This window comes from Bubalus kerabau, chromosome X (genome assembly GCF_029407905.1).
Source record: "Bubalus kerabau isolate K-KA32 ecotype Philippines breed swamp buffalo chromosome X, PCC_UOA_SB_1v2, whole genome shotgun sequence".
Lineage (NCBI taxonomy): Eukaryota > Metazoa > Chordata > Mammalia > Artiodactyla > Bovidae > Bubalus > Bubalus kerabau.
The window spans coordinates 153,238,470-153,254,355 of record NC_073647.1 but is presented as its reverse complement, the minus strand read 5'-3'; the positions used below and the strand labels follow the sequence as shown (position 1 = coordinate 153,254,355).

Here is a 15,886-nt window from a genome sequence, read left to right as displayed (position 1 = left end):
AGGCATTGCGGCTCTGTACCAGTGGAAAATGGTTTAAGAAGAAGTTTGAATTAAATTATTTCTGCACTTTTGCCACTAAGACTACTGCTGAGAGCAACTACTTAGGGAGTAAAAATTAGGAATACTGTGTTTTGTGAGAAAAGGGATTTTATTCAAGCCCTGTGATCAGGGAGAACTCCAAGGAAAATGAGGGCACTGTGGTTAAACCAAGGCAATGGCACCCCACTCCAGTACTCTTGCCTGGAAGATCCCATGGACGGAGGAGCCTGGTAGGCTGCAATCCATGGGGTCGCTAAGAGTCGGGCACGACTGAGCGACTTCACTTTGACTTTTCACTTTCATGCATTGGAGAAGGCAATGGCAACCCACTCCAGTGTTCTTGCCTGGAGAATCCCAGGGACAGGGGAGCCTGGTGGGCTGCCGTCTATGGGGTCGCACAGAGTCGGACACGACTGAAGCGACTTAGCAGTGGTTAAACCAGGCTTCAGTTATTGTGAGGAGAAGGAGTGCTTAGGCTGAAGGTGGAGGATGGAGATGAATATGTTCACAACAAAATGTCTGTTTCAAAGGCCCCAGGAGGAAGGACTGTTTAGTGGATGATGGCCAGTAGAGTGGGAATTGATGTCAGGGTATGGATAGGGCTCATGGGGAGTGTATGAAATTAAAGGAAACAATACCAGGAAGGCAGGACAGAGTGAAAAGAAAGGAGATGGTACCTAGAAGGCGGCTAATAGGAATTTCAAGGCTGAAGAATCTATGTCATCGGGCAAAATGATACTAGTTCCACCTAGTGCTTGCTTAATATTTTCAGGTTCACGAGGCATATTCTGATGCATCTTTGGCTTTTAGTATCAACACCAGTCATTTCTGAATAATTATTACTATCCCTGCTTTATAAATGAGAAAATTGAGGCTCAGGGAGATTAATTGATTTTCCCAGGTCACCATGTGAGAAAAATAGAGTGACGACTTGAGCACAGGCACAATGCCTTCGCAACCAGTGATCCGCTCCACCGCCCCCCCCATAGAGTATCCACACCTCTCGAATTAGGTGAGGGGATGAAAGATCAGTTCTAAGATGCCTGTTTTTTATCTGTTTTGAGGACCTGGCTTTATTCAAAGCCAATTTTGTCTAGAAAGTATCCATGTTGATTGACGCCTATTGGAGATTTCAGTGGTAGATGGAGATATAGTTTGTATTGAACTAGAACTTCTGACCAGCCTGACTGCTAAGCAAGAAAGTAGACAGAATGAGAACACAGAGCAGCTTTTCATTTTACCATTATCTGTTGGTAGGGGGGCTCGTCATTTTGTGGAAAGTTTTGTGTTATCAAAATTAGGTTACAAAAAAGAAATCGTTCCATCGTTTGATAAAAATTGCATTGAAATTGTCCTGTGCTGCAGATCACCTGGCTAGGATTCTCCTTCACATGAGTAATCATGCCACCCTGTAGATTTTCATTTGCTGAGGGTGGTCTTTCCTGACACCCTGGTACTGGTCTGCAGAGATTCTGAAGCTATTACTCTCGGGTTCAAGATGTGCACTCTCTAGTACAGAACTCAGCAGCCACACGTGGCTCTCAAGACCTCGAAATGTATCTAATCCAAGACTAGATATGCTCTGTCAAGTACACACCGAGTTTCAAGGACTGTGCCCAGAATAAAATGTGAACCAACTTACTATTGATTACATGTTGAAATGATATTTTCTTGGATATATTGGGCAAATATATATTATATTAAAGTCAGTTTTGCCTATTACTATTTTTTTAATGCAGCTCCTAGAAAATTTGACATCACCTAAGGTTCACATATTCTGGTTTTCAGTTCTGCTCTAGAGATTGTTGAAATCAGCTCGTCTAGTGTAAATTCAGAAAAGACCATACAGTATCTCCAAGAAATCGACCTAATTTGCAAATTCCAGCTAGAAATTTAGTTTGGGTCAAATAAGTTTTTGCTACCAATCCCTCCCTGACTGCTACCACCACCCAAAATGCAGATTTTCCCCAGGGAGCATAACACATTTACCTTCGTGTTTTTCTAAACTTTTGCTCCTAAAGCACCATTTACTTTAGTCATATGGAACTACTTGCAGTTGACGAAACAAATCATACTGTATACCGGGTCTCCAGTTCCTGTGCGGACTACAGGTCTGAAGTGAGTACTTTGGGTCCGCAGTATTCCCACTTGTCCCTCAAAGCACAGCTCAAAACTTGTCTTCCTAGGAAACCAGCTCTGACTTTTTACTATGCTGACACCTCTGCTGTATTCCCACTGTGCCCATTTTTACCTCTTTCATAGAACTTTTTGTACGCACTGTGATTGTGGAGGGACTGGTGGGCTGTTGTTCTAGACTGTAAGCTACTGGGGTATTTTTTTATTTTTTTTAACCATTTGTATCTCTAGCACCTAGCAGAGGATTTGGTACTTAGCAAGTTTTCAGCAATTGTTTGTTGAATTGAATGGAAAAAAAGAGAAAAGATCAAACGGATGGATTCGCAGCTCCTCCTGGCTTCATGTTTTCTTTGTGCTCCTGATTTCCTTTTATTCTTATGTTTATCACCCACTTTTTACATATTAGTTTGGGTTTTCAGGCTGTTGGTGTTCATGTAAGCCACCTAAAGAGAGGGGAGAAGAGGGTCAGATGTATGAAAAGAATAACATGGAAATTTACATTACTATGTATAAAATAGATAGCCAATGGGAGTTTGCTGTATGGCTCAGGAAACTCAAATAGGGGCTCTGTATCAACCTAGAAGGGTGGGATGGGGTGGGAGATGGGAGGGAGGTTCAAAAGGGAAGAGATATATGTATACCTATGGCTGATTCATGTTGAGGTTTGACAGAAAACAACAAAATTCTGCAAAGCAATTATCCTTCAATAAAAAATAAAAAAAAAAAAGAGAGAGTTCCCTCATTTTAATCTAGATGCTACCTCTCAGGAAATAAAATGTGGTGGGCAGAGCTCAAAACTCAGGACTTCATGTGATTTCTAGAACATTCGTGACAATGGAGGGCAGTAGTGCATATCAGGCACCTCTGTAGCAGAAAACCACAGCATGATTGCCCTCATCAGACTGTCTGTTCGACCTGGAATCTTCTGCTGGGGAGATGCTCTGTTTACAGAGAGGGTGGTAATCCCGGGGACACAGGGCTCTACCTTTGGTTTCTAATGTTTCTTCTCTCTTGTTTGTTTTTAATCATCCTTGTATTTTAGAATGAATAGAAACCGGATCAACAATGCCTTCTTTTTGAATGACCAGACTCTGGAATTTTTAAGAATTCCTTCCACTCTTGCACCACCTACTGACCCATCTGTGCCCATCTGGATTATTATATTTGGTGTGATATTCTGCATCGTCCTTGTGGCAACCATGCTATTGATTTTTTCAGGAATCCGGCAACATAGAAGGTAAGATATTTATAAAGGGAGACATTGAAAGAGCATTTTCCTGTTTCCTCATGACTTGGAAAAATAAGGAGATGATTTTCCCCTACCTGAAGTGAATCCCTTATATTGTAAACTGAAAAAGTGGACAATTTTCAAAATATCACTTATGCTTTTGTTTTTGGACACTTTTTGGAGTCCAGAGTCCCTTACTTAACTCAGACTACTTCTATTGTCATCTTTCTTTTCTACACCATGTGAATGTTTCATATCTGCTGCTGCTAAATCGCTTCAGTCGTGTCCGACTCTGTGTGACCCCATAGAGGGCAGCCCACCAGGCTCCCCCGTCCCTGGGATTCTCCAGGCAAGAGTACTGGAGTGGGTTGCCATTTCCTTCTCCGATGCATGAAAGTGAAAGGTGAAAGGGAAGTCGCTCAGTCATGTCCGAATCTTCGCAACCCCATGGACTGCAGCCCACCAGGCTCCCCCGTCCCTGGGATCCTCCAGGCAAGAGCACTGGAGTGGGATGCCATTGCCTTCTCCATTCCATATCTAGAGTTGTTTTTAACATGTGGGTAATGGTTTTTTACACTGGATATACAGAGCTTAGCAGGCTTCTCCGATAGGCAGAGTTAAACTTTGATTTTCACCCACCTCCAAATCCTGGTTCTTCCACCATTGTTCTCCTACCCTCTCTGGCCTGCCTCTTCCAGTACCTATAGCCACCATCTTGTACCAGATACTTTGTGATGTCTTTACATTCCCTCCCTTCGGACGCTTTTCCCTCGAGCCGTGTGATTTTATATAGACCCATCTTCTTCACAGTGGCCTTTGAATCATCTCCCTGTATCAGGATCACCTGGAACACTTGTTGAACATGTAGGCTCCTTTGCTCTACACAGAGCCACTCAAGTTCATTCTCTGAAGGAGATGCATTGTTTTAATTAAAACTTAGTTGATGTACAATTGAAAGAGGTATGTTTTAATGAATATCCAGCTAGTTCACTTTTTTGAGGGCTTCCGATTTAACTACTTACATTTCAATTACCACTCATGGAGTTCATTTAGCTGAATTCTGGGGCACATGCAAGCTTTGCTCACTAATTTATTGATATTACTTCCAGAGAGAATTTCAGAGTGGTGAAAGAGTTACTGAGGTAGGGAGGAAACAAAGCTTTCACAATGGAAGGAGAAAATACTCTTGTTTACAAGCACCTCTGATTCAGAGGGCAAGTGGAGAGAGTCCTCAGCTCTACTTTGATGCTTCTAAACCTTCCCTTCTGACACCAAGGAAGAGGAATTCTGTGAAGTGGGCATCACAGGGATACACATTGGTTTTCAAAAGTGTTGGTGCCCACACGGGACATGCAGGTTGTGTTTGGCCAAGTTTGTGTTCGAGTAAATGTTTCTGCTGAGATTTTCCACTTTCCATATGGTTCACGCTGGTTATTAGCAGAAGGTAATCATTTTAAATTTGCAGCTTTGCAATTGTTTTTCACAAATGGTCAGTGAAATGCTATGGAATGAATGTGATCTATGTCTAGTCCCTGAATTAAACTTAGGATTAAGATCAAGTTGTAATTGCTTGATTTTCTTGCTCTTGGCATGACATGTAATGCTGAGAGACTTGATCCAAATTATTAATTTGTTTTCTTTTGCTTTCTAGAATATTGGAAAAATTTTGTTGCGATATTTGCATGCCTGTGTTTAATAGCTTTAAGTTTTATATTAATCTGGAAATGCTAGGATTCCATGCTTTCTAGCAGTTGTAACCTTCATGAATTCACTTCATCCTCTTGTTTCCCAATTTCCTCACTCGTATGCTATGATGTAGCTGGTGGAAGAATGGGCTTTGGAGATGGACTACTTGGATTCAAAGTATTTATTGGCTAGACTCTGCTCTTGGATGTAATGCATTAACTGTATGGCTATCAAGAAGCACAGGCAGTGAGTCAGGGAAGCCAAGCTGAAGAGAACATGGTTTGTGGTGCTGGAGTCAAGTTGGTTAAATGTTTCTTTACTATCTGTGCATAGATAACTTTCCTCGAGGGACAGTGAGGTGTGTTAGAAAGAATTAATTTGTTGGAATCAAAAGTTAATAGAGTATCATTCTTGAAGGAGTGCCTGGCACACAGCAAGTGCTGAGTAAGTGTTAGCTCTTAGTGTTATTTTATTATCCTGCTATTGCTGGTCTTTCAGTTCATTTGTACTGGGATCAGCTATCTTCCTTCTGAGCAAACTCTCCAGTAATATAATAATTGGGCGTGTAGCATCATAATCTGTTGCTTGGGAGAAGTGACCCAGTTGCTACAAGCTTGCCTTCACAAATTTAGTTCATGTTCAAACCAGGAAAACAGATGGAGAAATCTCCTGTGTCAACCTGGAGAGCATCAATAATTAGCAAATAGAGACGGGACAGTCATGATAACCTTCTGAAGAAAAATTGATTTGTTAGGTTTTCCACTTGATATGGAAGAATTTTGCTGGGTTTCTCTTGGGACAAGTATTGCTTCAAAAGTGGGGAGAGGGTGCAGTTTGAAGTGGGAGGAGCTCTGATCTTTGTGATGAAACTTTTGTCTGTTTGTCAAAAAGATAGAAGTTGCCCTCAAAAGCCTTTAGTGTTGAGGAAGACACAGATTTGTTCAAGAATGCAATCGACAGGTTAGATAGTAATGAACATAGTTTGTGTGATAGAACACCTTAAACCTAGAGGCTCAGGAGGGGCCACAGGGTCATCTGAATCACCTTTCTACTTCTACAGAGAAGAGTGCCAGTGTCATCGAAGACATGTGCACCTTTTAAGTTACCTTTGGGAAAATTCTCAGGTGAAGCTTTAACTCTTCTGTTGGCCGTGTCAATAACAGCATTCCACTGATTGTTCAGAACCTCTGGGTGGAAAGTGTGCAGTCACTGTGGCCCAAACTGGGTGAACTCAAATACTAGCTATACCTGTTAGCTGAGCGAGGTTTGTTGCATCATCAAATTTCTCCATCTGTACGAGGGAGGTAATGTCTCACAGGGCTTCCGTGAAGACTGGGTGAGAGAAATGTGTATCAAGTATAATATGTACTAAATAAATAGTAATTATGATCCAAGATGAGCTTAACCCATTTCTGTGGTTAAAGAATGCTGGAAAAGATCACTTTTCCATCCAGATATTGCCACAGTAGTGCAGAAGAAGCTTCTCCAATTCATTGGCCTATTGCCTGAGATTTTATTAGTTAACAAACACCTATTTTAAAAAGCCAGAGGCCTTGTTAGGTCAGCTGTTTACTGTAATAGTGGTGAACTGGCTAATCAGCCTTCTCTCTAAAAAACCAATACCCTGATTCGTAGCATTTGCTGATTTCCTATCCACTCTGAAATTTCTGAATATTTAACAGTCTCCTCTTGCAAGCCTGAACCAGCAGGTTTCAGCATGTCATCACAACTGCTGCCTCTTCGGGAAGTAAATTTGAGGAGATTGCTTCCTTTCTCTATTACCATCTAGTTGAGAACAGCAGTTTGTGAGATAAGAGGTTTGTGGAAGGCAAAGAGTTAGAAAAGTGATTTTTTTCTTTTAGAGAACGATTAGGAAGTTGGGCAGGTGGAAAGGCAACTAAGACAAACTGCATATACTTGGCAATGACATCTGTACTAGATCTGTGTCTAGCCCCAGGCTGGAAGTGGGTATTTTAGCTCTTTGGTCAGCTTTATGATAATGGCGATGATGAGGGTGGTGACAGTGATGGGGGATGATGGCGATGGCTTTAATGGTGGGAATGATGTGATAATGGGAATGATGATGAAGTTGATGAGGTGATGTGTGTTTTAGTTGAAAAAACACTGGATCGATACTCTTGGTTTTGGGTCCCAGTCTTAGGCCCTAGCATTTATTGGCTGAGTGCCTTGATGCAGTCACATACAGAAAATGAGGATAGTATTTTCTTAAATAGTGATGCTGATGGGAAGACAAAATTAGAGAATACACACAAGTGCTTTAGACACTGGGGAATGCTGTATCAGTGTAAAGAAGCATCACCATCAAAAAGGAGTTACAAAGTGCTAATTCTATGCAACCTGGCATTTGGGGCTATAAAAGGAAAGTCACAGACACAGCGCAATTTCAGACTTGTATGTATGTATTAGAATTGATTCATGAATCTTTTACATAAATGGACTGTTGTAACGTTGTTATCTTAGGAAGGGACCTTAAACAATGATCTGTATCCATTTCTCCAGATGCCAAGGCCCAGAGAGGTAAAAATATCTTATTCCATTCCTTTATTGACCATGCGTTCTGTGATAGGAACTCTAGAATGTATTGTGGAAGAGATGTACAGAGATAACATGGGTGGCCCTTGCCTATAAGGAGATGATAATCTTGTAGTTGTAACAAAGCCAGGTCAAGGACTCAGGACATTGAACACTGGCTAATGGTCACAGTTGACCAGAGTCAGTAGTAAATTCACTTGATTTCCTTCTGGTTTTATTTCTCTTCCCATAATTCAATAGTAAAGAAAAGTGCATTTGGCTTTGTATGAATTTTTTCATGCAAGAGACTGGGGCTCAGCCAACGTTTTCACATACTGAAACTTCATGTTCTTATAAAGTCTCAGTCAAATGAGTGAACTGTCTTGAAAATAGAAATGTAAATGAACTGAGAAATGTTAGAGCTGATAATTGTTTTACTTTGCTAATCTTAAATGTACACAGTCAATAGGAATCAAATATGTGTGTTGAGCGAAGTGTGGGAAGATGAAGTAAGTTCCAGGTCCATTCCTTTCACCAGTCAGTTCTGAAAGACAAGTTGCTCTCCATGTTTGAGTCTCAGTTCTTTCTTTCAAAAACAGATGATAGTAAAATCCACATAGTATTACAGTAGGCATTAGATAAGATGATGTATACAAAGCAGTCGTCTTTGTAATAGACACTAATTTGCATTGTTTTTGCTATCACATGGCAGATAAAAAGAGACCTGCCTACACACATATTGTTAGACCGTAATGGTTCTAGTATTTAAACCAGATGTCCTTGGTGCCAAAGCCCACCAGTCTCACTATGCTGCAACGCCCACTAAAATTGTTCTAGCAACACTGCAGTTTCCCAGGGCTCTTCTACGCTGATTAGATGACAGTTGCAATTCCCCAATCATTAACTCTGGCCCGTTTTGAAATCATATTTGTGTGTCCTTTGTTGTTTTTCTGGCTGTTCTTGAGCCTTGGCTTTTCAACCTTATCTTGTTTGAAGGGAGACAGAAATACTCTTTCTGGTTTTAGCTGCCACTAGTTTATCTTGAGCAAACTTAACACCGCTTTGCCACGTGGGCCACCCAATACAAGCAGACCGACCTCCTTTTCTTGTGCTTCACTTTATTGCGTGTTTTTTACAAATTGAGGTTTTATGGGAGTTTTTTACAGATTGAAGTTTTATGGCAGCCCGCATCAAGCAAGTCTATCAGCACCATTTTTCCAACAGCATTTGTTCACTTTGTGTCTCTGTGTCACATTTGGTAATTCTTGCAATGTGTCAGTCATTTTCATTATTTTTTTATTTGTTATGGTGATCTGTGATCAGTGATCTTTGATGTTACTGTTGGAATTTGGGGTGTGAGCTCCATAGACCATGCCCATATAAGATGACAAACTTAATGGTGAATATTGTGTGTTCTGACTGCTCCACCAACCAGCTTTTACCCATCTCTCTCCCTCTCCTCGGGCCTTTCTATTTCCTGAGACAAGACTATTGACATCAGGCTAATTAATAACCCTACAGTGGCTTCTAAGTGTTCAAGTGAAAGAAAGAGTCACGTATCTCACTTTAAATCAAAAGCTAGAAATGATTGAGCTTAGTGGGGAAAGCATGTTGAAAGCTGAGACAGGCTGAAAGCTAGACCTCTTACACCAATCAGTTAGGCAAGTTGTGAATGTGAGGGAAAAGTTCTTGAAGGAAATAAAAGTGCTAATTCAGTGAATACACAAGTGATAAGAAAGTAAAACAGCTTTATTGCTGATGTGGAGAAAGTTTCAGTGGTCTGGATAGGTATAACAGAAACAGAAAATCACCATATAGTAATTGATTCTGCGGAGGCTTCTCAATGGGTACTATCACTGAGTAGAAGTTGATTAGAGAATAGGATACTCACAGGGTCTCAATGCAACACTCCTATGAGCAATGTACTGATTATACAGAGATATTTGTATTTTGTAAAGGGAGAAATTTGGTGAATATCACCACCAATGACACAAAATGACAAGTGCCTCCAGATGTGATGCACTGAGAAGATACATTTTTTAAAAACAAAATTCTGTGTTCCTGCCCAGCTCCATCACCATTTTTTTTTAACCTGAGTCTCTCAGGAGGAACTGCTGCTGCTAAGTCACTTCAGTCGTGTCTGACTCTGTGTGACCCCATAGATGGCAGCCCACCAGGCTCCCCGGTCCCTGGGATTCTCCAGGCAAGAACACTGGAGTGGGTTGCCATTTCCTTCTCCAATGCATGAAAGTGAAAAGTGCTAGTGAAGTTGCTCAGTCACGTCTGACCCTCAGCGACCCCATGGACTGCGTCAAACACAAATTAAAAGATATTTTGTAAAAACAGTTGAACTGAATTCAGCATAGAATAGACACTCCACCAGTGTGCTTAAAGCTGGATGGACAGACATGAGTGTCTGGCTAGCGAGAAAGACAGATAAATGGATATATCAATGAATGCAGATCAATGACTGGCTGGCTGGATAATAAACTAATAGATGGATGGATGTGTGGGTGGATGGATAGATGATTAGAGAGTAACTGGGTGATGAAACAAACAATTGGATAAATGGATGGATGGATGCTCTACACAAAGTTACTCAGACAATAACCCAAGGCAGATTTTGAATAGGATCTACCAGAAGAAAGAGAAAAAAGAGAGAAAGAAGGAAAAGAGGAAGGGAGGAGGGAAATACACACATGTGATATTTCTTGTATTTCTTGAAGAGTTATTTTTTTAAATGGATGGAGGAAAATACTCATTTTCATACCTTAGAAACTAGAAGTGGTATAGATTTTTGCCAGGCTTCACTGATGGTTTATTAATTTCAAATAGGTGGAGTTGATAACATTCAAGTAGCATTCCAACACCATAGATCTCACTGTAATCACTTGAAACTATTTTGCCATTGTACATGCTACTGTCAAAGGTCCAAATGTGCCATTACAGCCCCAATGCTGGGAATGGAAGTTGGCGGGTTGTAGTCCCAGAGACCTAGGTAAGGACAGGCTGCTGTGTTTTTACTTCCTCAGGGTTAAGATACTCCACTGTCCATCCTAAGCATCAGCAGTCAATAATCAGTTCCACTTTGGGTGGACATACGATTTCCTGTGATGATAAGGTCCTCCAGCCAGGTGAAATCACCCACCAGAGGACTAGAATTCTTTGGCCCCTCCTCCTGTAGACATGGGTATCCTATCACTCTCCACGTTGTCCAAAAAGCAAAGGCAACTGACATTCTATAACCATCGAACACATCATGTCCATTCATATTACCCAACACTCATTCAATACCTATGTTTTGAGTGCCTATTATGCATTGGAAGAGACACAGTTCTTGTCCTAAAGTGAACAGAAAGGGCTCAATAAAAAAGAAAAACTCCAAAGTTCACTTATCCTTCGCTCCCTTTTTACGGATTTTAAAAAGCAAAAGTGATGGTTCAGTAGGAATGATACTCTAGTGACAAATTTATATTTATAAATTATCATAAAAAATGCCTATGCTGTGCTGTGCTTAGTCAGTCATGTCGAGTTCTTTGCCCATAGACTGTAGCCTGCCAGGCTCCACTGTCCATGGGGATTCTCCAGGCAAGAATACTGGAGGGGATTGCCATGCCCTCCTGCAGGAGATCTTCCCCAACCAGGGATTGAACCCAGGTCTCCTGCATTGCAGGTGAATTCTTTACCATCTGAGCCACCAGGAAAGCCCTAGGTCATGCAATTTCTCCCTAAATCACTCTTCATCAGGCTTGGAGTGAGTAATACTTATTCACAACAATAAATAGGTTTTTAACATTCAAGTTTTACCCTGAAATTTGTGTATGTAAGTATGAAACCCATATTACAAAAATCTTAATGGATGGAGCATTCCGAAATAAGTGACAATGCAATCAATGGTAGTCTTAGAAGTAATGACTGCTAGTGTTCATTTGCCAGTTTCTTCAATTAAAAAATGTTTTTTATGGAATTAGAAGAAAAATTGCAGAGGGCAGGACACTTGTAGATCATGGCAAGAAACTTGCCCTCTCTCAGTCACGAAGGGAAAATGATCCACCAGGCATCAAAAGGAATGGGAAAGAATGAAAAAGGAAGAAGTAGATGAATGAGAACAAGTTTCTCTTCTTTAGAAGAAGGATTTCTTCATCAAAAAGATTCTGAGCAAAATAGCTATGGAAATGTATCAAAATGAGAACTGTGTTCATGGAAAATTATGCACATATTATTCTTTTGTGACTTTAGATCCAGTTGTTCAGAGTCTCGACATTGTGGCCTTCACAAACTGCAGACTCAGTAACTTGCTGGCTGAGGGACATGATAAGAAGCTCAAAGGTTATCTAACAGTAATACAGCCCTTTGTCACATTTCGCAGTATGTCCTGTAATAAACTGATTCACTGCCTGTGCATTGCTCTAAGTATAATAAAACTTATCTTTCTGGATCATTCCTATTTGATGTTCTGCTAAAAACATGAATTCTTTTTCCTGAAAAATAAAATTGAGTGTTAGTGACTTCCGTTCTTCCTGCATCGTTCAGGAAGAGGATTTAAAAATAAAAGAAAGCAACCTGTGAGTAAAACACCTGAAAGTACGTCTTAGGAGTCTTCCAGGGGCTATTTGTCATAAATCCAGACAGAAAATGGGCAAAAGAGGTAACGAGAAAAGTACAGGCATACCTCAGAGATGTAGCAGGCTTCAGTAGACTGCAATAAAGTGATCCACATGTTTTTGGTTTCCCAGGGCATTTAAAAGCTATGTTTACATTCTACTGTAGACTATGAACTGTGCAATAGCAGTATGTCTTAAAAAATCACTGTACATACCTTAATTTAAAAATATTTTGGAGATAAAAAATGCTAACCATCATCTGAGCCTTCAGCAAATTATAACCTTTCTATTAGAGAAGGGTCTTGCCTTAATGTCGATGGCTGCTGACTGAACAGGGTGGTAGTTGCTGAAGGCTGGGTGGCTGTGGCAATTTCTGAAAATAAGACAGCAAAGTTTTCCACATTGATTGACTCTTCCTTTCATGAAGCATTTGTCTGTAACATGCAATGCTGTTTGGTACAATTTTACCCACAATAGAACTGCTTTCAAAATTGGAGTTAATCCTTTCAAACCCTGTCGCTGTATTATCAAAGTTTATGCAATATTTTAAATCCCTGGTTGACGTTTCATCATCTTCACAGCAATTTTACTGAGTAGATTCCATCTCAAGAAACCACTTTTTTGGCTCATCCATAAAAAGCAAGTTCTTATTCTGTTAAAGTTTTCTCACAGGATTGCAACAATTCAGTCACATTCTCAGGCTCCACTTTTAATTCTAGTTCTCTTGCTTTTTCTACCACATCTGCAGCTGCTTCCTCCACTTAAGCCTTGAACCCCTCCAAGTTATCCCTGATGATTGGAATCATCTTCTTCCAAACTCCTGTGAATGTTGATATTTGGACTTCTTCCCATGAATCATGAATGTTCTAAATGGAATCTAGAATGGTGACTCCTTCACAGAATGTTTTGACTGACTATGCCCAGATCTACCAGAGCAATCACTACGGCAGCTCTAGCCTGATGAAGTGTATTTCTTAAATAATATGACTTGAAAGTCGAAAGTACTCCTTGATCCATGGACTGCAGAATGGGTGCTGTGTTAACAGCCATAAGAACAACATTAATCTTCTTATATATCTCCATCAGAGCTCTTGGGTGACCAGGTGCATTGTCAATGGGCAGTAATACTTTGAAAGGAATCTTTTCCTGAGCAGTAGGCCTCAAGAGTGGGCTTAAAAATATCCAGTGAACCATGTTGTAAAAAGATGTGCTGTTATCCAGGCTTTGTTCTAAGGGCCTTGGAATTTTCAGAATGATAAATGAGCATTGGCTTCAACTTTGAGTCACCAGCTAATTAGCCACTAACAAGAAAGTCAGTCTGTGCTCTGAAACTCTGAAGGCAGGGACTGACTTCTCCTCTCTAGCTATGGAAGTCCTGGGTGGCATGTTCTTCCAATAAAAGGCTGTTGGATCTACACTGAAAATCTGTTGTTTAGCATAGCCAGCCTCATTAATTATAGTTGTCATTATTTTGTAAACAAGAGCTCTCTCGTTCTCTCTTTTCTCTGCCTTCCTCCACCATGTTCTTTAAAGCACTTTGAAAATGAACTCTCATGTAGGACCCATAGACCTTGGTCATCACTGGGGCATCTTCATCACTTCCTCACCCACTGGAGACTCACTAAGGTTCTAAGGGACTTTCATAGTGGTGGGAGTCCATTCTGGTCACCTCGGCAATGTCCACCATCCCAGCCATGTGATCCACTCAGGTCTGCCTCTTTGGAGTTTCCACAAATTTCTGGGACAAGAGAATCTCTGACAGGTCTGGAAGCCTCATGCCTAACATCGTGCCTCCATGGTGCCCCAACAACCTATGATAATCCTCAGAGAAACTCTTCTGCCCTCTGGTTGCCTAGAGGTACTCACTCACGTTTCTCTTCTCCACCTTCCTTTGTGATAGTTGAGCACAGTTGGCTCAGTGTCTTGGCCTTTCACAAAAGACAGGAAGAATCTTTGAATTCAAGGCTATATTTTTCCACACCCCAGGGAAATATTAAGGGACTGGTTACCACTTAGGTTGAGATATCAGGGTTTTCAAAGGGTCTGAGAATGAGTAACTTAAAAATTTATCCTGTTAAATTGAATTTTTTGAAATAACCTGGGATTATAGCTATGAATTGTAATGTAATTAGTAAAATGTGTTCTGAGTTCCAAAAACCTGACTTACAAATGAATACAACTATTTTGTAATGAGTAGAGGCAAGGATTGATACCTGCAGTTTATAATGATTACATCCTTCTACAAAGTAATATGAGTTTGCTTCTTGATATTTCATTTCAATCTGATTATACATTTCCCTCACATTCCTTCATGCAGTTTGTGTGTATGAATGTACATATGAATATATGTGTATATAAAAGCATACTCATTTATATAAATATATATATTCTTTCATATATATATAATCCATGCAGATTTCTGATCTTGATACCATCTTTTCACCTCATCAACTTTTTATGATCCTTGAAATTTATTTGAAAATACACAATGTCACCCATTTTTCCAATCATCCTAAGGTTTCTCTTCCCTTTCCTGATCTCCATCTTGGAACAGAAGACCATGCTTTCTCTTCCTAGATCTAGATCCCAATCATTCTTTTTATGTGCATTTAGGAAGAACAAAGGACCATCTGAAATGGAAGACAGTGAAGATAAGTGTGAAAATGTGATCACGATTGAAAATGGCATCCCCTGTGATCCCCTGGACATGAAAGGAGGGCACATTAACGATGCTTTTGTGACAGAAGATGAGCGGCTCACCCCTCTCTGAAGGGCTACTGTTTTGCTCCCCCCCTGAAACTCAACACTTGTGTCTGTGCAACTGCTGAGCATCACAGTTTATCGAGGCAAGACTATATATTTTGTTTTCATCATTCTTCTTTTGTAAGAATTTTGAATGTGCATGAAATGAAAAGGCAATGAATTATACCCATGAAGACTATTGGAATCATAAGCTGCTGACTATTCAAAATATTCTAAAATAATTCCCTGACAACACAGTGTATGAGTGTAGTCATGTGGCATTTGCAGTTATTGATTTTAAAAATATATTAGTATTTAAGCATTTCTAGTCATAAGGTCAGGCCAGCATATATATATATATATATATATATATATATATACACACATATATATACATATATATGTGTGTGTGTATATATATATATATATATATATATATATCACACTTTTGAAGATCTAAGAAAAAAATATTTTTCCAGTGGAGAATGCCTGTAATATGGTGTCTAAATCATTGAAAATGGATCCTTTTAAATATCATATTCTGTATATGATTAGATAAGGAAGAATAACAAATAATTACTGTAAATTGGATGGATAAAAATGGGAGTGTTGAAATACAAGGTGGAACTTGATCCTGTTATCATACCAACAGTTGCTTATATATTTTTTCTACAAGTCTCTGATAGGGCAGCTCTGCAGTTTGTAAAAGTACAGTCTATGCTAACTTAATAAAGTACTTATCATCTTTTTTTGATTAACTGACTGACTGTGGTCTGCAATTTGTTTTCACACTGTGGAACATAGTAAGTTTAATTTTTATGTTGTTTAATCTGCTTTCCAGTCCTAGAAATAAATTGCTTTTGTTGTGTGTATCCCTGCTTGAAGATTGTAGTTTTTAGACTTGATTTTACCCTCAGAA

At 39.9% G+C, this 15,886-nt stretch overlaps 1 protein-coding gene across 1 annotated transcript in view; it reads left to right on the top strand.

Annotated features, from left to right (window-relative positions):
* CLTRN (collectrin, amino acid transport regulator) overlaps positions 1-15,335 on the top strand; it is a 37,076-nt gene extending 21,741 nt beyond the window's left edge. The window contains exons 5-6 of the mRNA XM_055565207.1: positions 3,218-3,412; positions 14,839-15,335. Coding sequence (XP_055421182.1) covers positions 3,218-3,412; positions 14,839-14,995 — 352 coding nt within the window. The 3' untranslated portion in view covers positions 14,996-15,335. The remainder of the gene's footprint in view (positions 1-3,217; positions 3,413-14,838) is intronic.
* The last annotated feature ends 551 nt before the right edge of the window (positions 15,336-15,886 follow it).